At 39.9% G+C, this 22,913-nt stretch overlaps 1 protein-coding gene across 20 annotated transcripts in view; it reads left to right on the forward strand.

The window, feature by feature from the left end:
• Nucleotides 1-22,913, forward strand: part of BCAS3 (BCAS3 microtubule associated cell migration factor) — a 569,848-nt gene that overhangs the window by 3,882 nt on the left and 543,053 nt on the right. For all 20 annotated transcript variants that reach the window (XR_011493725.1, XR_011493724.1, XM_014856948.3 and 17 more), the window contains exons 3-5: nucleotides 1,530-1,584; nucleotides 7,639-7,714; nucleotides 18,767-18,873. Coding sequence is in view for 18 of the 20 variants with exons in the window: in XM_014856948.3 (XP_014712434.1) it covers nucleotides 1,530-1,584; nucleotides 7,639-7,714; nucleotides 18,767-18,873 (238 nt within the window). In the remaining 2 variants the exon portion in view is untranslated. The remainder of the gene's footprint in view (nucleotides 1-1,529; nucleotides 1,585-7,638; nucleotides 7,715-18,766; nucleotides 18,874-22,913) is intronic.

Consider the following 22,913-nt stretch of genomic DNA (forward strand, 5'->3'; position numbering starts at 1 on the left):
GGGGCCAACCCCGTGGCGCAGCGGTTAAGTGCACACGTTCTGCTTTGGCGGCTCGGAGTTTGCCAGTTTGGATCCCGGATGCAGACGTGGCACCGCTTGGCAAAAGCCATGCTGTGGCAGGCGTCCCACATATAAAGTAGAGGAAGATGGGCATGGATGTTAGCTCAGGGCCAGTCTTCCTGAGAAAAAAGAGGAAGATTGACAGCAGTTAGCTCAGGGCTAATCTTTCTCAAAAAAAAAAAAAAAAAAAAGAAGAGCTTGGTGTATTGTAGGAATTGAAGTTGCATATGACTGAGGCAGAGTAAGTTAGGAGAGTGGCAGAAAAATGAGGTTGGAGAGGTAGGCCTAATTAGTTTTTGTAGGTGTCTAAGGCCTATTGCTTTTTTATAGGATGTAGGATAACTCACATTTTCTTTAAATGTAATTTTTCACATCTCTCTGAAATGAGTTTGATTTGGTGTTTTGAGGAAAATTCTTTTCTCTACTTGGCGATATCCATATACTTCCCATTTAAGATAGTAGTGTCCTCAGCAGTATCATTTTTTTGCATTTTTAACATTTTCCCATATTTTGTCTATGCCAAAAGTTCTGGGAGGACCTCTTCATAACTCCTTCTAATGCCTGCACCTGCAGCAAAATACAGATTCATTTTGCTGTATATACAGGTAAGGAGCTAGGTTCATAACCAGTTTAAAGAGAAGATCACTAAATATTGAGTCATCAGCAACAATTTTTCTTGCTCTAACTAGGACATTCTTCTGCTCTGACTCAAGAGGAAGGTCCCGCCTTAGCCAAGTCTTCTGTCATCACTCCTGCAAATAAGAGTTAGAAGTTATCTATATCATATTAAGAGAGCATGACTTTTAAGAAGAGATAATGTTTAAAAATGTTAAAATCTCATTTGCATTTAATAAGAAATACAAAAAAACTAAAAAGCAGGTTAGCAGAACTATCAGGTGATGAGAGTTGGTTTTTTTCTTTTGAGGAAGATTAGCCCTGAACTAACTGCTGCCAATCCTCTTTTTTTTTTTTTGCTGAGGAAGACTGGCCCTGAGCTAACATCCATGCCCATCTTCTTCTACTTTATATGTGGGATGCCTACCACAGCATGGCTTGCCAAGCGGTGCCATGTCTGTACCTGGGATCCGAACCAGTGAACCCCAGGCTGCCGAATCGGAACATGTGCACTTAACTGCTGTGCCACTGGGCTGGCCCCAAGAGTTGTTTTTTTTTTTGAGGAAGATTAGCCCTGAACTAATATCTGTACCCATCTTCCTCTGTTTTATATGTGGGAGGCCTGCCACAGCATGGCTTGCCAAGCAGTGCGTAGGTCCCTGCCTGGGATCTAAAGTGGTGAACCCTGGGCCACTGAAGCAGAATGTGTGAACTTACCCGCTGTGCCAGCAGGCTGGCCCCTTCTTTCTTTTTTCAGTGTTATGAATGACTTTATTAGGGCTTGTGGAAAGCTCTTTTCTATGTTCTGTCTGAAGCTGTTAATGATAAATTTTCTCCATTTCACCCCTTTTCAGGGAGCAGTCCTACATGGAAAGTGTTGTGACTTTTCTACAAGATGTTGTGCCACAGGTAAGTGTCTATATGGTTTCAGAAATAGTAGGTTTTATCATTGGCCAGGGAAGCTCTGAAATATTCTGTTTCCTAAACTTGACACTAGTATCGTCAACTTCAGAACGACTTTTGATGTTTTAGCATCCTGAGCATTGATAGGGTAGAATTATGTTTGTTATTATTATTAGATATGCCTTAGTTTTGTGCTGACAGTGGCACAATTATTCCTCAGGACTTGCTCTCCTAAGAGGAATCAAGGTGAGATGTGAGTTGAGAGATGGGACTTGGGGCTCTCTAGTTGGGTTCTATTTCCAAAATCTTGTCTTAGTTAAATGTTGTCTGTCTGAAGTGAGAAAAGCAGTATATGCTGTGCATTTCGTTAGCTAGATAGTATATTAACTAAATACTATACTGAGCACAAATCTGCATCTCTTTCATGTTGAGCAGTATTTTTATGCCACGTAGAGGATGCATTGGTACTCTGACTTATGTGAGAGTAAGCCCCTGGCTGTTCCCTCTATGTAAATGTGAGAATAAAGAATGAGGGCAGCCCTCCTGGGATCATCTCTAGAGCACTGATGCCCAGACGTAACATAAGTATCACTTGGCCAACTTGTTAAAAATAATAATTTCCAGGCCCCTCTCCCAGATGGTTTGACTCGGTGGAATTGAGGTGGTGTCCAGTAACTGTGTCTGTAGTAAGAATCTCAGATGATTCTTGTGAAACGGCGGCTTTGGGAAGCACTGTTTAGTGGAACTACTGAAGAGAAAGGTTTCTGTATCTTTTCCCTGTGGTGATGTCAGTGTTCTCTGGCTGCCAAGTTATCTGAAACTGAACTGTTCAAAAGGACATTCGTAGATTCAGTGTTCCAGCTTTGTGAGAGCCTAGAAAAGTCTAAAATCCAGAGTTCAATTGTATTCATCAAATAAAGGAAAGTACCAAGAAATGTTGGTATTCCTTTATGCTCAGTCAACTTTAATGAAAGTAGGCCACGAACACAAGGTCTGTGGGGCCTGTAAGGAAAAATAAGTACTTTCCTTTCTCGAGGAACTTGGTTAATAAGGGAACTCAATGGGGCTGGCTCCGTGCCTGAGTGGTTAGGTTTGCGCGCTCCGCTGCAGGCGGCCCAGTGTTTCGTTGGTTCGAATCGTGGGTGCGGACATGGCACTGCTCGTCAAACCACGCTGAGGCAGTGTCCCACATGCCACAGCTAGAAGGACACACAACGAAGAATATACAACTATGTACTGGGGGGTTTTGGGGAGAAAAAGGAAAAAAATAAAATCTTAAAAAAAAAAAAATAAGGGAACTCAAATTGCTTGAAACAACCAAAGATAATAACAACATATCAGTAAGTGTGACACATAGTACAGATTGAATATTTAATTCCTAAGGGAATGGGTAGCAAAGAAAGAGTGAAAGAGTCAAGTTCCTAAGGACGTTGGGAATAGCATTAGTTGAAATGAATGGAAAGGTTGGATGTTTGGTGTCGAAGGAAACTGGCTGGCTGGGTGTGGTAGGCAACAGTGTTGCTGTGGCCTTCAGGCGTCTTGTGCTCTGCCCGGATTGCCAGGGCTAGAGAGCAGGCTGAGCCTGAAATCCAACTTGGTCTTCTACAGATTGCTCCTTTTTCTTAAACCCTGAGCCCTGGCATGAGGCTAGTTCCAAGTGAGGGGCATTTAAAAATTTTTGTAATTTGCCTGCCCCTAGAGTACCTCTTTATGACATTTTTACAAAGGCACCTTTAGTGCTAGTGGAAACCCTGCGTAGCCAGCAGTTCCCGTCAGCTAGAGGAGAGAGGCTGTGGTTAGAGGCTTTGAGGGACTAGTTGGAGAGTTTGCTAGAGAAACAAGAGTACTAGATTGAGTAATAGATTGAAAATAGGGGGCTGCTAAAACAGATAGAGTGAAATGCTGGAAGGTAGAAGGTTGAGTTTTTATGAGCGGTTATACGTAAAGGCGATAATCCATGCAATTGACCGTGAAGATCTGCATCAGAGTAGTAACAATGGAAGTGAAGTTGTAGTCGTGGATCTAAGAATGAGAATATTCTTTCAAGAAAGTTATGCTATGCAAGTCGTTATTCTAGTTACTGTGGAAGGAAAGCAAAAATTCAGGCAGCAGACACTTGAGCACCCACTATGGATCAGGCACTGTTCAGCTGGGAGGACCCGCGGTGCCTGTCCTTAAGGCTTCATGGTTCTGGTGTACCAGTTGGCAAACTTTTTCTGTAAAGGGCCACATAAGCTTTGCAGTTCATACAGTGTCTGTCGCAACTGCTCAGCACTGGTTTTTCTGTAAAGGCAAGGGCCTGCCTGTGTTAAAATAAAACTTTACTTATGAACACAGGTGGTGGGCCAGATTTGGTGACCCACTGTCTCTTTTTTCCCACATTTAATCTAGAATCCCACATTAGTACTTGGCGGTCAGCCATTTGGAAAGTGATTTATTTTGCTGATGTTATGTTTCACCTCCTGCTCTCTTCTGGGAATCGTCAAATGCATGGAGCCTAGAAATTATTCTCTGGGTCTCCAAATACCCCCAAAGGGAGAAAATGTGTTGTTAGACCGTATCAGCTTCTTTAGCCATATCAGCTTCTTTAGCTGTATCAGCTTCTTCAGCTGTGACAAGTAAAGTGAATTCCCTTTGTGTTCAACAAATGTCATTGATGGCTGGTAGAAGCCCTTAGCTGTGCCCTCTAATCTAATAATTGTACTTAGGAAAATTTATTTTGAAAGATTAATTCAACAATAAAAAAAGTCAGAGCTCAGAACTTTTCATTTCAGTGTGTATAAAACTTTTACATTTTCAGCATAAAAATTGTAGCCAGCCCAAACGTTAGTAGTAGTCAATCAAATTATGATACATGGTCCATATAGAATAATTTGCTCTAATTAAAAATTATGCTTTTGGGGGCCAGCCCTATGGCCTAGTGGTTAAGTTTTGGGCTCTGCTTCTGGGGCCCTGGTTTGGTCCCCAGGTGCAGACCTACACCACTTGTTGACAGCCATGTTGGGGTGGCAACCCACATACAAAGTAGAGGACGATTGGCACAGATGTTAGCTCAGGGCAAGTCTTCTTCAAGCAAAAAGAGGAAGATTGGCAACAGATGTTAGCTCAGGGCGAATCTTCCTCAGGAAAAAAAAATTTATGCTGTTGACAGTAGCACTCAATGGAAGTTATTTTCTCTACAGTGAAAAAATAAAACAACACAACATAGCCACAGTGATTGTAGCTGTCTTTTTTTTTTGGCGAAGAAGACTGGCCCTGAGCTAACATCTGTGGCAATCTTCCTCTAATTTTTTTTTTTTTTGAGGAAGATTAGTCCTGAGCTAACATCTACTGCCAATCTTCCTCTTTTGGCTGAGGAAGACTGGCCCTGAGCTAACATCCATGCCCATCTTCCTCTACTTTATATGTGGGACGCCTGCCACAGCACAGCTTGCCAAGTGGTGCCATGTCTGCACCCAGGATCTGAACTGGTGAGCCCTGGGCTGCCGAAGTGAAACGTGCACACTTAACCACTGCGCCACCGGGCCGGCCCCTTCCTCTTAATTTTTGTTTGTGGGATGCCACCACAGCATGGCTTGATGAGCAGTGCGTAGGTCTGCATCCAGTAGCCAAACCTACGAATCCCGTGCTGCTGAAGCAGTGTGCAAACTTAACCACTACACCACCGGGCCAGCCCCTGTAACTGTGTCTTTTAAAATTCAGCAGTAACTTTGTGCTTATGAGTGTGTATATGTGTTAGAAACCAGATAAGAAATAAAAGGAGAAATAAATAAGTCCTGTTAGCACTGGGGTAAAAGTGTTGACTCTGAATAAGAGGGCTAGGGCGGTTGAGTGTTGGTTGAAGAAGGAGGGCTAATAATCAGTGCTTGGGGAAAACCCAGCTTTTCTGTGGCGGCATACTGACCTCATCAAGAGAGCAGGTGAAAGCTGCATGGGCACTGGGGGACTCTGTGCCTCACTGAGAATAAAATATCGAAACACGGGCAAAGGACATCATAGAAGCTGGGTGCCAAAATGACGTGATGTCACATGCCTTCTTTGTGTGAACCTGCAGGAAGACACACAAGAAGCAACACTCAGGTGCTTCAGACAGCTTCCCAGAATTTTCTGAAAAATGCTTAGTAAAGAACACCATGTGTGCTAAGGAGAGAGGAAAACTTGAAGACATAGCACAAGTATGCAAGCCTTGTTATGAAAGTCTGATTTCCCCCCGATAGGGGAAAGGGAAGAAGTTCAAGAATCCCGTTACACTGAAAGGCCTCTTTCAACCTTGCTCTGTTCTGCATATTGCCCAGAAATCAAAGGAGAGCATCTTGCAAATGTTGCAGAGGTATTGGGAGAATGTTAAATAATACGGCAGGTGATAAGCTGCCTTATAATAAATCTGCTGAACTGAAGACAATTTTAAAAAATGTTACTGCTTTACCAGATTAAAGGAGAGCCTGATATAGGAAAGATGTCCTAAATGCAGCATGGTAACCTGGATTGGATCCTGGAGCAGAGAAAGGACATTAGTGGAAAAACTGATGGAATCCAAATAAAGTCTGGGGCCGAATTAATAGGAATGCACCAGTGTTAGTTTTGGTAAATCTACCATGGTAAGGTAAGAATTAGATAGTTAACATTAGGGGAAACTGGCTGAGGGATATATGAGAACTCTGTACTATATTTAATAATCTAAAATTATTCCAAAGTAATAAGTTTATTTCAAAACAAGAGAGTTTTCAAGAATGAGAAGAGCAAGACCAAGGAAGAAGGGGAAGAAGATGTGGATGAGGTGGTTCAAGATAAAGTTGATGAATTAGTTGGTTTTAGTGCAGGTTTTCCTCCTCTCCAAGGGAATCAACTGCCCAATACACATCTCACTTGTTTTTTAAACAAGACAATTGAAATTGTAAGGATGTGTAAGATAATATTTTTGTATAGCAAACCTACTATTAAAGTAACCCTGTTTTTTAACAGTGTTTCCAATGGCTGTTAACCTTGTTTGCTGCAGTATGGGGCTGTAACTTGGCCTGGAAATTTAAAGCAGGTCATGTATATGGAATTATGTATGAGATTGTATGCTTTTGATACAACTTATACTAAATAATTGTTCTGTGAACTGAGTACCCCTTTATAATTGAAAATGTTGCGGCTCTTTTGTCGACATTCTAAATGCTTCTAAGTATATACAATCTTTAAAAAAACTTTAAATAATAGCAATTGCTCTATGGAGAGATGACTCCCTTTGAATACTGATGGGTGCCAGTGATACTTTTCCTGTGACTTTATGGCAGTTTATGCTTATCTTTGTGACCCTTGCAGGCTTGCAGGGTGGGTCTAAAAGCCAGATAAGAGACTAAAAAAGGAATACTTCTTTTTTTCCATCCTCACCCCTGGCCTGTGCCCTCCACCCAGAACTGGAGGCGAGCAGAAAGTAATACTCTTGAAATTTCTAGGTAGAGTGTAATTACCTGATCATAAACACCTGAGAACTAAATAAATATATGTGGTAGTTTTATTTTTCTTTTAAAGATTTTATTTTTTCTTTTTCTCCCCAAAGCCCCCTGGTACATAGTTGTATATTTTTAGTTGTGGGTCCTTCTAGTTGTGGCATGTGGGATGCCGCCTCAGCATGGCTTGATGAATGGTGCCATGTCCACACCCAGGATCCAAACCCGCATAACTCTGGGCTGCTGAAGTGGAGTGCGTGCCACAGGGCCAACCCCTAGTTTTGTTTATTTTTTAAACCTTCTTGTTTATAGACCAATATAGGGGATGGTTTAGTTTTTTGAGTGCCTTTAAATTATAGTGATGCTTCCTGATAGACTGTGATCATTGTATTTTAGGATTCTGCAATTCTTTAATAGATTAAAAACACCTTTTTTGACCAAGGTTATCAGACTCTTGGGTAACTTTCTTTGGGAGTAAAAATATTTAAAATATGCTGCTTCCTAAGATGTAGGATTGGTGAAGTTGGAGAAGGATGGGGTTGGCTTAAGTTATTCTTTGTTTTGAACATCACTAATGTTAGAGCTGTAAAACATTTTTATTCAAACCTTTCTGTTTACTATGCAGGCTTACAGTGGAACACCTCTAACAGAAGAAAAGGAGAAAATAGTCTGGGTCAGATTTGAAAATGCAGATTTAAATGGTATGGTTTTAACTTTTTGGGGGACTTATTAATTAAATGTTTGTTTGAGGTTGACCTGATTCCAAAAAAAAGAACCCTTACTTTAGTCAGATTACTTTCTCCTACAGTAACTGTTTATCTTTTAAAATAAATTGATTTTTAATTTAAAAAATAACATAACCACTCTACGGGAGCTTCATTAGAACTAATATTGTATTGTACAAGTCTGAGAGGAACTGTAATATATGGAGCCTAGCCTTAAATTTAAGTCCAAGTAAGGTAAAAATTTCTTAGAAAAGGAGTTATTAATTCAAGTTTGATCAGTTGTATAGAATTTGTAAGTGGAAAATCATTAGTGTTGAGCTTTTTAGTCTTTAAAATTATTTTTTCTGAACAGAATTTATGCCAGTCCAAGCCCTGCTTGTTTTCAGACACATTTCATGTCATTGCTCCTTCCTGCTCCCTCTTGCAAGGGGGCTGCCTCTTGTCTGTTTCCCAGGCTACCATGTCTGCTGTCTTCTGGCTGAGTCTGGGAGGCACTGGTGAGAAATTGAGCGGGAGGATGGGAGAAAGGGAAGAGCATTATTCCCTCTCCCTCTCTCTGTCAGCGGCTGCATTTCCTCCATGGTTCTAGCCGCCCCTGGACAGCTCCACTGGCTTTCCACTTTCTGCCAGGTGACTCCGGCAGCCTGCACTCCTCTCTGTCTCCCTAGTCTATGGTTGGTAATGGCTTCCTGGTGTTGCTAATCCAACAGGTCGCCTTACAGTTCCTTTTTTGGCTTCTCAGCTGTTCTATCACCTGTGTAACTCGTTGTCTGCATTAAATTCCTAATTATAAATACACTGAGCTGTTTTCATATCCTAGTTGGACCTTGACTCATACCATACTCTTGAGTCTTTGTCTCCCCTAAGACTTTTGAAATGTGATGCCATATTTTCCTTTAAAAGTTACTGTCCAGGATGAGAGAGGCTAACTGTCACTTCTGCAGATTGGTTTCTTTTGAATTTTGAATTCTCTATCAACTGATTCATTCAAATAATCACAACTTGTTGGGCTCTCATTGTGGGAAATAAAACGTTCATTTGTGTGGTTGATTATTTATGATAGATAAACTTTTCCTACTGTGTTTCTCTTTGAAAGCTTTTGTATTTTTAATTTTCTTTTTTATAACTGTCAAATTTCCTTGTTTACTAGTATATTCTCCCTTTTTTTCCTTCTTTATTAATTACTATTTAACTGTTCATCATCTTTTGTTTTCTGTCACCTTTTCCATTTGAATTTAGACTCTTCTTTTCCTCCTGGAAGTAGATATTTGCTTTGTGGATGTCAGAATGTATTAGAGGATTTTCTTATTTTAATAAGAAAGAAAACTTAGTTGTGGTCTTGAAAATATTAGCGCCAGTTAGTAGCAAAAGCTTGTTGTACAACATATGAAAAATGTTAAAAATAATTAATTTTTAAAAGATTAGGTTCGTGTCAGCAGTTAAAAATAAAATAATTTTAAAATCATTTGAAATAACATTTGAAAAGTGTCATCAAAATAATTTTTACCTAGGTATGGTTTTGTTTGTTTTTTTAACAGCAAGTAAGAATTGCTGGGGTAATATTCTATAAACCTTTTGTTTTATTGAAGTAAAATGCATCTGGAAATGTAGCTGGATCCTGCTTGAGAATTATCTTAGTACGATGTGTCCTAGTGAACTTACCATGGTTGTCCTTAACTTAATATCTCATATCCCAGTTGATTTATTAAACTCTGAAATTTATACATCTTCCTCTTAAATACTTCAGTACTCTCACGTGTCCCTTGGTCTCTCCTTTCTATGTTGTATTGATGTTGTATGAAATTTTAGCCTGGGTTTTTATGGATATGCGTTTTTTTTTTTTGGCCAGGAAAGATTCATCCTGAGCTAGCATCTGTTTTTTTTTCTTTTCCTTCCCAAAGCCCCACTACATAGTTGTATATTCTAGTTGAAAGTTCTTCTAGTCTTCTATGTGAGCCACCGCCGCAGCATGGCTACTGGCAGACAGTGGTGTGGTTCCATGCCTGGGAACTGAACCTGGACCGCTGAAGTGGAGTGCGCTGAACCACTAGGCCATCAGGGCTGGCTCAGGATATACTTTTTATAATCTCTGGCCCTAGGAGTTTGTGTATATACTTGTGTTTATTTTAAGGCAATAATAAATATTTCCAAGATATTTGATCCCCCTTACTTCCCCAGTCTCTTATAGCATTTCTTAAATTTGTCTCTTATTTGTGTTCTTTCTTCAAGCATGTTTTCATTTAGGTCTTTGTGTGGCAAACCTTCTGAGATATTTACAATTGAAAGGAAATTTGGCGGTGGGAAGGAAAAAGTGGGGTTCATTGGCTGCAGGTCCAGCGTCTCCCTAAACAAGGCTAACAAGGACAAACTTTTTCATTACATTGGGGTTTCTTGATCAATCTGCCCTTCCTTTGTTGTGCCTGCTGCAGCCGGGATGCAATTCCTTGTTCGTTGCCTTTTGTCTTTCATGATACCTAAGGGAGATAGTGGAGGGGATTCTTCTGATGGCGGCCATGCTTGCTTAGCGTGCTGCTTCTTTGTAGAGCAGTTAGGGGTACCTGGAGATTCTATTTGGTATTCAGGCTTCTCTTTGCCAGACTTGGAGGTTTTTTTGGTACAACAATTTAGAAGTCTATTACCGGGGCTGGCCCAGTAGTGCAGCTATTAAGTTCGCACGTTCTGCTTTTTGGTGGCCCGGGGTTTGCCGGTTCAGATCCCAGGTGCGGACGTGACATTGCTTGGCAAAAAGCCATGCTGTGGTAGGTGTCCCACATATAAAGTAGAGGAAGATGGGCATGGGTTAGCTCAGGGCCAGTCTTCCTCAGCAAAAAAAAAAAAAAAAAGTCTATTACCTGTCTATAGATTTAAGTTATTTTATGTTATTAATGAAACTGTATTACTTATTAAGCAATTTAAATGTTGCAGTTTTTGAGTTGAAGTCTGCTCTGGTGATTGCTTTCTTGGAGCTCTGCTTTTCTGCTTGGAATTATAAAGCCGTGCTAGTTGGCCCCCTTCCTCCAGGCTGCAGCCCTTTTGATTATGGCTTATCATGGTGGAGGGTGGAGTAGGTAACGACTAACAGGAGATCCTTCTGAGGGACCTGGCCTATTGGGATTCTCCGGTCCTGGATCCTCCTCTGACCTCCATTCCTAATCAACGTACTGACTTTGGCTTGGTGTCAGGTAGAGACTGCAACTTTTGGATCTCATTGGAGAGTGGGATTAAGGCCCTTTGTGTCCTGGTCACTGTTCTGTTTCTGCTTTAAGGCAGTCTGATTTATACCTAAGCTTGTTTTTCTTGAGGCACTGTACTGAAAAATATGTAAGAAATAGCCTGAACAGTTTAATATCCTGACATTTTTCTGTCAGTTTCCCTAATGGTGAGCATATAGTTTGAGTTCCAGAACACATCGGGTTAACCAGCTTGTTTGCTACAGTATAACAAGAACTGTCAACTTCACAGCCTGTGAGGAGAAATTCTTCCCACCCTGTAGCCCAAACTGACTTGGTCAATTCTAATATCAAGGTCGAGTACTATACTTAGGTATCAGTTTTTATATTCAATAGGCCTTTTTTTCAGTGGCAAGTGATTAGTTTAGGGGAATCTTAAAAAAAAAAAAGTTTTTTTTTTTCCTGCCCATAGCCCCAGTACATAGTTGTATATCCTAGTTGTAGGTCATTCTAGTTCTTCTGTGTGGGATGCAGCCACAGCATGCCTGATGAGCAGTGTGTAGGTCTGTGCCTAGGATCCAGACTGGTGAACCCTGGGCCACCAAAGCAGAACATGTGAACTTAACCCCTCTGCCACAGGCTGGTCCCCTAAAAGTTTTTTTAATTGTGGTAAAATACACATAACATAGAATTTACCATCTTAACCATTGTTTTTTTCCTGAGGAAGATTAACCCTGAGCTAACATCTGTTGCCAATCTTCCTCTTTTTTCGCTTGAGGAAGATTAGCCCTGAGCTAACACCTTATCAGTCTTCCTCCACTTTATATGTGGGTCGCTGCCGCAGCATTAACTGACGAGTGGTGTATGTCCGAGCTTCGGGTCTGAACTTAGACCACTGAAGCGGAGCATGCTGAACTTAACCACTATGCCACAGGGCAGGCCCCTATGTTAACCATTTTTAAGTGTGTAGTTCAGTAATGTTAAGTACATTCATATTGTTATGCAACCAATCTCTAGAACTCTTTTCATCTTGTAAAACTGAAACTCTATATCCATTAAACGACAACTCCACATTCTGTGCTTCTCCCTGGCCCCTGGAAACCACCATTCTACTTTATGTCTCTATGAATTTGACTATTCGAGTTACCTCATAAATGGCATCATACAGCATTTGTCTTTATGTGTCTGGCTTATTTCACTCAGCATAATGTCCACAAGGTTCATCCACGTTGTAGCATGTGTTGGAGTTACCTTTTTAAGGCTGTGTAACATTCCATTGTATGTTTATACCACATTTTGTTTATCCATTCATCAGTGGTCGTTTGGGTTGCTTCTACCTTCTTGGCTTTTTGAATAATGCTGCTATTAATATGAATGTGCAAATAGCCCTTTGAGTCCCTGCTTTCAATTCTTTTTGAGTATATACCCATAAATGGAATTATTGGCTCATATGGTGATTCTGTTGTAGTTTTTTGAGGAACCGTCCTAACTGTTTTCCAAGGAGGAATTTTTTTTGATCTGCTCATGTAGCTGGGAAGGATAGTGGCTTGATACTTTTAGTCTTCCACTTCTTGTTACTCTTCTCTGAATGCTCGCTTCTCTTCTTTGACTTCTCTAATGAGGTTGGAGCAGAGAGTGCTCAAAGCTCTCTGTTCATGTCTTAATGATCATACTATAAGATCAAAGAAGAAGAGGTATTCTTTAGATGATCTAGAATGCTCGGTCTGAATCACCTTCCAGTTATGGAATAGTTGCAGTGCCCAAAGTTGTAGTACTTGAATTGGCTCAGCTGGTTACGTGCCTGTCCCTGTGCTTGACTGGGGGTAGGATCAGTTTCCAGAAAGAGAGGAGGCATAGAGTAGGAAGTTTGTGAGGTGTACGAAGGTAGTAGCTGATGCAGGCCTCTATTGCTCTAGTGTGCTTGGGTCCCCATTTCAGCCAACTCCTAGACGTCTTCACTTAAATGTATTCCTTTTCCCATCTAACTATGTCCCCTCAAAAGCTGTGGTTCAACCCCACTGCCTTTCAGGTCGTTAAAGGCACGGAACTTTTCATGCTTCAGGATCTTTGCACAGAGGGTCTTCTGGCTGAAATCTTCTTTTCTGCCTTAATCCTCATTCATCTGTTAGCATCTACTTAAAATGACTTTCTGGTTTTTAGACTGGGTATTGGCAGTATGTTGCTATTAGTACACTTGTGGAATATAGAGGAAGCTGGTTTGGGAGGAAAGGTTTAATTTCACTTTACACTTCGATTTTTGAGGTGAGCAGAAAACCCAGAATTCCCCTCTGCCCTCCCCAGTTGCAAACATTTTTCTGAGGCAGGAGAGTGTACTGAGTGCAGTGTTGGGAGAGGCTCACAGGTAGATTAAGACTGAACAAGGTTTCGAAGGATGGGCGAATCAAAGGAGAACACTGGAGTTGGCTAAAACTGCAAGGGAATGCTACCTGTCTCTGTGGGAAAGACTGTAGAGTCCATAGTTAGGATGAAAGAAGAAAAAAGAAACCGGTAAAGAAGATAAAGATGAGTTATGGATAGAATAACCAGGGGGGATGGTGATAGAGGATATAAAGATAAAGAAAAGTCAAAGAACAAGGATCGTGTAAAGCTATAACAGTTATAAAAAACAACATAAAATTTTTACAAAATTAAGAGTTTCATTCAAGAGTAATGAAGTCTGCTATGTTGCCATCCAGAGAAAGAAAAGTAGCCCAAGTGACTAAGCAGGATCTAAAATAAGAGAAAGGAGATTTTGTTCCTATAATGACCTCAGGGTTGCATATGTGGCATTTGAGCCCTTCTAAAAGTGACCTGTGATCAAGGTGGTAGCCATAGTAGAAAGATGACTGAACTGCGCATCAAGAGTCCTGAGATTCTCTTCAGCTTTGAGTAAATTCAGCCTCACATGTTCTTGACAATGATGAGATGAGACTGACTCCTGCTCTGCATATAAAATGGGATTGTCGTGTGTCCAATTAGATGATGTATATACGAAAGCACATTGAAAATTATGAAAGACCATTTAAGTGTTAGATATAAAGGGAATTAATTATGCCCTAGGAAAATGTTTGATAATTCTGCATTTTGCTGGATATAGAATCATGTGCTGTTAACTTTAAGCAGGTGAATTCCTTTCAAAAGAAAGTCAGCATAAAAAATTACTGATTATAAGCTATGTTAAAGATTTTGATCTTTATGTTTAAGCAACAGGAAGTCTTTAATGTGGAGGATGGAGGTGAGGAGGTATGTCATTATTTGTGCTTTAAAGAGAACAGTCTGACTGTCGTATGGAGTTTGGCTGGCAATGTGGATGCAGGAAGCCATTTATGCTTTTGGAGGAGATGTTGTAGTGGACAGGGATGGTGGTGGTGTAAGAAGAGAGGTGTTGAGGAAGACACAGGGATTGGTGATAGATTTATTGCTAGAGGGAAGGAAGAAGGCAGTTCCTGACTTTGCCGTCTAGATAGATAATCATGCTACTCACCAAAATAGGGAACCCTGGAAGAAGATCCAGTTTGAGGAGGAAATTGTGATCTTTGAGTGGAATTTGATTTTCTTTTGAGATAACCAGAAACCTGTGTTGAGGAAGTCACTAACAGATATGAACTGATGCAATGGGTGGAATGAGATCACTTGTGGAGGATATACTGTGAGGAGAAAAGGAAGTGTAGAAATTAGCCTTGCGTAACTCAGGTGTTTAAAGAGTAGGTAGAAAAGGATGAGGCAGCAGAGGAAATGATAAAGGAGTGACTAGAGAGGTAGGAGGAAAAGTAGGAGTAGATTATGCCTGGAAAACCAAGGGAAAATATTTTAAGGAGAAAATGGTGAGCATTGATTATAGCTGTTGAATAGTCTAACAAGATATGCTTGAAAGATCTATATTAGATTCAACAACCTGGAGGTTACTGGTGACCATAGGAAAGTCATTTGGGAGGAGTATCAGAGGCAGAAACCATTCTGAAATGGATTCGAGGTGAATGAGATGAAAAATAGATGACAGTTATATAACTCAGTGAAGGAATTTAACTTCTAGAGGAGAGGAGAGTGATGAAGTCAAATAAAGGAAGAGGGGTATTATTGATTCAATGTATGATTCTTAAAAATCTTATTTATTGTGCAAACATATTATGGTAAATAATAGAAAACAAAACTATAGAGCAATGAATGACTTTTTACAAATCCAACACCTGTGTAACCATCACGTAGGGTAAGAAATAGAATATTGCTACCTAATTGCCTAGTGATTTTGAATTTTGTATGACTAGAATTATTCAGTATATAGTCTTTTGTGTCTGGTTTGCTTTGCTCATTATGTCTGTGAGGTTCGTCCATGTTAGAGTGTATGATAGTAGTTCATTCTTTTTCTGTGCCAGATAGTATTACATTATAGCAGTATACCACTGTCCTTGTCCATTCTCATGATGGTGGACATTTGGATTGATTCCAGCTTCCGGCTCTTTACAAATGGTACTGTGAATATTCATGTGCATGGCTCTTGGTGCACATGTGCTCATGCTTCTAATAGGTATATATCTGGAGTGGAATTACTTGGTCAAGGGGCGTGGGATCTTCAACTTGAGCATATGTATATTATCAAACTATTTTCAAAGTGGTTGTACCAGTTATATTCACTAGCAGTAAGCAGGCAATCCCTTTGCTCTAAATTCTGCCAGCACTTGCTTTTTAATTTTTTTAATTTATTTTATTTTTTTGAGGAAGATTAGCTCTGAGCCAACATCTGCTGCCAATCCTCCTCTTTTTGTTGAGGAAGACTGGCCCTGAGCTAACATCCTTGCCCGTCATCCTCTGCTTTATATGTGGGATGCCTGCCACAGCATGGCTTGCCACGTGGTGCTGTGTCCACATCCAGGATCCGAACTGGTGAACCCCGGGCCGCCGAAGCGGAAGGTGTGCACTTAACCGCTGCGCCACTGGGCCGGCCCTGCAACACTTGGTTTTGTCACTGTGGTTTTAATTAGCACTTCTTGATTAAAAATGAGGTTGAGCCATTTTCGTGTGTGTTAATGATTAAGTTATTTGAATATCTTCTTTTTGAAGTGTTTTTTCATGTCTCTTGCCTCTTTTTCTAATGACTTACCTTTTTCGTATAGATTTTTAATTGTTATGTGTACCAGGTGAATCCTTGTGGGGTTATAATTGTTGCAAGTCTCTTCTCCCCTGCTGTGGCTTGCCTTTTCACTCTTCTGATAAGGGTGCCTCATGGTTAACAGAAGTTCTTCATTTTAATGTAGCAAATAATATAGTAGAATTTGCCAGTCTTTTATGTTGAGTTTCTTGTGTCCTATTAGGAAGTCTTTCCTTATACCGTGATCATGAAAATACATTTCTACATTATCCTCTAGTGTTTTATTAATTTTGTCTTTGTCATTTATATCTAAAATCCCCTGGTGCTGATTTGTTTGAAATTTTTTAAGATAAGAAACACTTCAGCATGTTTAAATGCTCATTGAAAATATCCAGTAGCATGGAAGGAATTGAAGATATGGGAGAGGAATGATTGGAAAAGGCTCCTGAGAAGGTGGAGGAGGATGGGATTCTAGGGGAGGAAGAACTCTTCCTCTACCCTCTAGGTTCTTCTGGCTGGTCTAATAATTAAATTGACATGAGACAGAATAACAGAAGAAAATCAAAGTTTAATAACATGTATACATGGGAGAAACCCAGGAAAACTGAGTACCTTGCCAAAATGGCTGAAGCCACTGCCTTAAATACCATCTTCAACTAAAGACAGTGGAAGATGTTGGGGGTAGTGGTTTGGGAAGTCAAAGGGGAAGAAGGCAGATCACATGGAGATGGAAAGCAAATGTTTGGTAAACGAATGTTTGCCTTATCTTGCAAAGACAATGGGATATGGGGAGGACTTTGATTAATGGGCCTTGCCTAGCTTCCTCCCAGTCTACCACACATAGTTTATTTTGTATTATAGTTATCCATGCTGATAGCTCCTTCCTGAAATACGCCTTCTATCTTAAATTCTTTTAGACAGGGGGAAGGTCAAAGTTTCATCTTGAGTCTTTTGTTCTTAAAAATAAGCAAGCTAAAGAGATACATTTTGGGGTGGCAAATTCTGCTCTCCCATGGAATCCAAAGCGTGGATGGAGGGACTTACGTTAGAAGGAAAGACAACTGTTTGTAGTAGGATAGAATGAGAGGAAGGTGCTACAGATGCACATAGGGCTTTGGCAACAGGAAGTTTCTAGTTTCCCTGTGCAGTATGAGACAGATTATTTGCTGGGTAAAGAGAGATTGGGTGGAGTCAAGCCTTGGAGAAGGTTTAAGACACTCACTGAAGAAATTGTAGAATAAGTTCCAGAAAATAGAGTAAATTTGTTGTTCAGTTTTTTTTTTCTCCTCCCCCAAACCCCCCAGTACATAGTTGTGTATATTTTTAGTTGTGAGTCCTCCTAGTTGTGGCATGTGGGACGCCACCTCACTGTGGCCTGATGAGAGGTGCCATGTCCACACCCAGGATCCGAACCGGCGAAAGCCTGGGTCGCCAAAGTGGAGCTTGTCAACATAACCACTTGGCCATGGGGCCAGCCCCATGTTGTTCAGTTTTGAGGGTCCCTTGAGGTTTGTGGAGATACATTAATTTATAGTGGTACCAATTCTGTCTTATTGTGTGATTTTTCTATAGCAGTACTTGGTTGCCTTAGAACATATTAGGATAGTGGGTAGTTGGGTTCGTCTGTGATTGAGATTTTGCTTGTTAGGTGCCATGCAAAGATCCCACAAAAAGGGATAAGAGAATGTAGATTATTGACAGAAGTTACTGAGATGCTTGATCAAAGACAGTAAGATGGGAGGAGAGTAACTACAAGGTGGATCTGAAGAATAGGGAGAAGCCAGGGGTGTCAGTGGCCTGGAGGTCCTAATGAAGTCAAAGAATGAATCACAGTGGAAGTAATTGAGCATACTTGCTGGAAGATAAGCTTGTGATCTGAGAATAGAATGCTTGAATTAGGGGCCTCTCCTGGGCCGAGTGGTTAAATTCACATGCTCTGCTTCTGTTGCCCAGGCTTTCGCCGGTTCAGATCCTGGGCGCAGACCTAGCACTGCTCATCAGGCCATGCTGAGGTGGCGTCCTAGATAGCAGAGCCAGAAGGCCCTACAATTAGAATATAGAGCTATGTACTGGGGGGCTTTGGGAAGAAGAAGAAAAAAACAACACAAAAAAGAAGATTGGCAGCAGATGTTAGCTCAGGTGCTAATCTTTATAAAAAAATAAAGCTTAAATTAGTGATTTTTGAGGTGCAATAGTTTTGTTCAGAAGGATATCTTTTATGATACTGATATTATGTAACAGATACTTAATATTCACTAATGTGAATTGGAAAAGTTGATTACACAAGTACATATAATTCTTTTGTAGTGGACCATATGTGCGGTGTCTTCAGATATATCAGGATTTAATCATATACATAAAGGAACATAATTTTTCTTGCACTGCTAAATTTACAAATATTAGAAATTCTAGGTGATTACACTTCATATTTATATTTAATTATGGTAAAATATTTCATTTTTATTTATCATTTGCAGATGGTTTTATTCCTGTTGTTAATATTCATTAGTTCTCTAGTGAGTATTTGATTTTTAAAACCTTGCTTGTGCTGATAATTATAGGTACTGGTTTTAAAAAAACTACTAGTTTTATAATTTCAGCTTCTTATTAATTTTATTTTAAGTGATGTCTTCCAAATACTTCTGTGCTTACTTTTTATTGAAAAAGAATTTAAACAATTGTTGCACTGATAACACTAAAGAAGTATAGTTGTTTACTTGATTGACATTGTGTCTTTTTAATTTGCTTCTTTGTTACTTAATTCTAATGCAGATACATCAAGAAATCTGGAATTTCATGAAGTACACAGCACTGGGAATGAACCGCCTCTGCTGGTTATGATTGGCTACAGTGATGGCATGCAGGTCTGGAGCATCCCTGTAAGTATGAAGATGATTGAATCCTGAAAATGTTATGCTTTCCAGCATGCTAGCTGATGTGAAATGTGGCGATCATTTCTATAAGGTCTTATCCATTTATTTCACAAGCAGTTGCTAAGAGGTTGCTATGTGTACAACATCCTGCAAGGCACAAGGAATAGGGGCAAGTGGGAAATCACAGGTGCTATAAATGATTTGTCAAGTGGATCAGGAATCGTGGACTCACTTTACATGCAAGATCTCATTTCTCATCATAGTAACTCTATTAAGTAGGTATTATTATTATCATCCCCCCTCATTTTACAGAAGAGTAAACAGGCTTACCAAAGGCTTTTAAAAAAATTAGCAATGGTTAAAAAAAAGTTAGTCTTTCGAATCGGTTAAAACATTCACAGAAGCATTCACATGGTATGAAATTCAGAAGGTGTAAAAGGATAAAAAACTTTTTTCTCCTCTTGTCCTCAATTTCCCCTACCTTGAGGCAGCCAGGATCTCTAGTTTCTTTGGTTTGCTTATAGCAGTATTTTATGCAAATAAAAGCACACAGGGGCTGGCCCCATGGCATAGTGTATAAGTTTGCGAGCTCTGCTTCAGTGGCCCGGGGTTCCCAGGTTTGGATCCCAGGTGCAGACCTACACACCGCTCGTCAAGCCATGCTGTGGCAATGTCCCACGTACAAAATAGAGGAAGATTGGCACAGATGTTAGCTCAGCGACAACCTTCTTCACAAAAACAAAAATGTATAAATGTATTTCTCCCACCCTGCCCTTCCCTAGCAGATGGGAGCATATTATACAACTTAATCTGTGCTTTAATGTTTTTCACTAATAATGTCAGTATTCAGAGAGCTTCTTCAGTGAGTTTTATACCTGCATATTTGGATATAGCCCCATTATTTGGATTTTCCTTAATTTACATAACTTGTTCCCTATTATCAAAAAAGTTTGAATATCCCTTTTTTATTTTGTATTAGAAACAATGATGTCATACATGAACTTGAACAAAGGTTATTTTATGTCTATGGTCTATGTATCTATATAGGATAAATCCCAGGGGCTGGCCTGGTGGTGTAGTGGTTAAGTTTGCATACTCTGCTTCAGTGGCCTGGGCTTTGCAGGTTCGGTTCCCAGGTGTGGACCTAGCACCACTCCTCAAGCCACTCTGTGTTGGCATCCCACATAAAACAGAGGAAGATTGGTATAGATATTAGCTCAGGGACAATCTTCCTCAAAACAAAAGGAGGAGGATTGGCAACAAATGTTAGCTTGGGCAAATCTTCCTCACCAAAAAAAAAAAAAAAAAAAGAGAGAGAGAAAAGATAAATCCTAATTTCGGTAAATGTTTCAAATTGCCTAATGTTGGGTCCCAGTTTGCCTCTTAAGTCCTACATATTCCTCTTTGGGATGACCAAAAATAAAATGTCCTAAAAGAGGAAGAGGCTTGGTAGGCTCATGGCTCAGTGAAGTGTAGTAGGGACTGCATACTTTGGCTTGTCCTTACGTTCCAGTGTTTGGCGTGGCCTAAGTGTTGTATCTCTCCAGTGGGTGGGGGAGGAGGGGGACTGCTGTAATGTAGTTCTTTTGCAGTTGGAGGCTCGGGGCCAATAGAATTTTAATTTGTACCTTCAATAAATGCATTCACCGAATTGTTTGAAGCCCCTGTATGTGTGTTTCAGCTAGAACTTTCCCCCCTTTTTTGGTTCTTTTGGGTAATGTAGTTACTTAAAAGATTTGTAAGCAAACACATATTACCTCAAATTTAATGGAATTCAGAATGTTCTTGAGTACAGAATTTGGCTTCAGTGGCATAAAGATTATTAAGTAGTGAGCACGTCGGACTTCATAATTCCTTAATAATGTAAGTAAAAAAATTGCTCTTTGATAAATCACTTATGATGACCTTTGGTCTTTCATCTAATCATATAATTATGTATCGTATTATTAGGTGTTTAGGATTTGGGGTTTTGTATTTCTTGTTTTTAAAGATTGGCTTTATTTTCTAGAGGTAGAAGAATCCTGCTGGTATGTCATGTAATGAGTGTCCTCTTCCTTTTCCCTTTTGGGATTTGTAGTTGACATTTTTCAAGGCCCTGCAATGTTGTTTATAATTTAAGTATCATGCCAAAGCATGGACAAAGGGCTTAAAATGTGGCAGTGTTTTTTTTTTTCCTACCAATAGAAATATTTTTAGATTGTGATCAGAGGAAAGGATCTTGTAAATGTAACTTTTTCTTGTTAATAGAGACTTCATTTTGATCCATCACGCTGTTTGTTGACAGACTTGAAGGCAAAGAGGAAGCTAGAGCCTTAACAAGAAGGTTGAGCCTTGTGTGATTAGGGGTGTCAACTGGATTGAGCACATTCCTTTGGTGGTACTCAGCCTACCTACTTGTTTTGGTTATAATTAGAAGCATCGCTTTTAATAGTTTTAAAGTTAACTTGTGTTTAGCTCTGAGTGACTTAAAGATCTTCTAAGTAATTTAAATTACTTCTTTAAAGTAATTCTCGTACCCAGATTGTATTTTGAGAGACTTGAATAATCGTTTCTTCATGGAAGTTTCATTGACTAGTTGTTTACTATAGTATTAAGATAGCCCTGTGAGGACTGTTTCAAGAATTAGGAGGCAGTTTGGGAGAATAAGCTCCTTCTGTTGCCTTGATTGAGCTCTTACTATGTTCAAAGAGCTTTATCTACACATTATCTCAGCAGTTGTACACTGAGGTAGGAGTTATCCTATTTTACGGATGGTAAGGTCACACTGCTTGGAAGAGGTTGAACTGGAATTAAAACCCGGTTCTATCCGACTTCAAATTCAAAGCCCGTGATCTAAGCGCTATACCTCAGTACTTCCCAAGTGTGATAGCAGAAGATATGCCATGCAAGTGGTGGGACAGTTTAGTTTTAGTTTTCACTGTAAAAGGTTGTGATGTACCTTCAAGTATTCATCTTTTACAGACTGCTGTGACTGTACCCACTACTCTAACGAAACCCTTCTGAAACGTGTTTATCACCAGTCAGGTAGTCAATAATGATTTAAGTGTGACCATGTGCTAGGCAGTGGGGAGCTTATGTTGGTCAACCTAGAAATAATCCTGGCTCTTAGGGATCTTTGCAGACCGTGAATCAGATTTGCTTTTGAGTCAGTGTGGGTGGGCAGGAGGTCAGTCCCTGTCCCAACCATAGCTCAGGTTTTGCTTCAGGTTTGTGCACAGCTTCCCTTCTGTTGATTTTATATAGCTGTTCCCCCTGCGAGTCTCAGGTTAAGAAAGTAAACGTATCCTGTTTAAACGTTTTAAAAGATTGTCTATTTATGAAGAGTACAGATATGAACGAGACTTGGGTGATTCTAGGAGTATAGTTCGGTAGAGTTAGCTCAGAAGCAGAGCTGTGCTGTGGCTTGTCTACTGCACAATCCCCACCGCTTTGTATGTGAGATGGCTGCAGAAAAACAGCAGCTTTCCCAGCTTCCCCAAGCTGCCAGGCCCCTTCTCTCAACACATCTGATGTAACATAAGAAAGAAGGATTATTCGTTATGTTGATGTTCAGGCCCTTTTCCCACCCGTGCCTAACAATGTCATTGCCTCTCTTTGGAAATGTAAATATATGCTTTCTTGCACTTTTTAAAAAGAAAAATCAAAGTGATACATGTGCATGGACTAAAAACCAAATAGTTTTGTGGTATTCATATGAAAAAAACAGTAGTTCCTTGAATTCTATTAGCTGCTGTTATCTTATTATTTATTTCAGTTATCTTAAAATATCATACTTACATTCTTGATTTTTTTTCTCCCAGTTTTACACATAGATTGACTTTGGTGCCATGAACTACGAGGACTTACAGGTGTTCATTTATTCAACTCAAGTCTGGGATAAAATATGTCTTTTGAGCAAAATAGACATGGTCTTTGATCTAATGGGGCTAGTAGCAGGGATGAATTTAAATAAAAATAAATTTATATATAACTTAAATTGTTATATGAAGAAAAGAATAAGAGATTATAATAAGGAAGTGGCATTAGAAGTTAATTAAGATTTAGCG

Source organism: Equus asinus, chromosome 13 (genome assembly GCF_041296235.1).
Source record: "Equus asinus isolate D_3611 breed Donkey chromosome 13, EquAss-T2T_v2, whole genome shotgun sequence".
In the NCBI taxonomy this organism is placed as follows: Eukaryota; Metazoa; Chordata; class Mammalia; order Perissodactyla; family Equidae; genus Equus; species Equus asinus.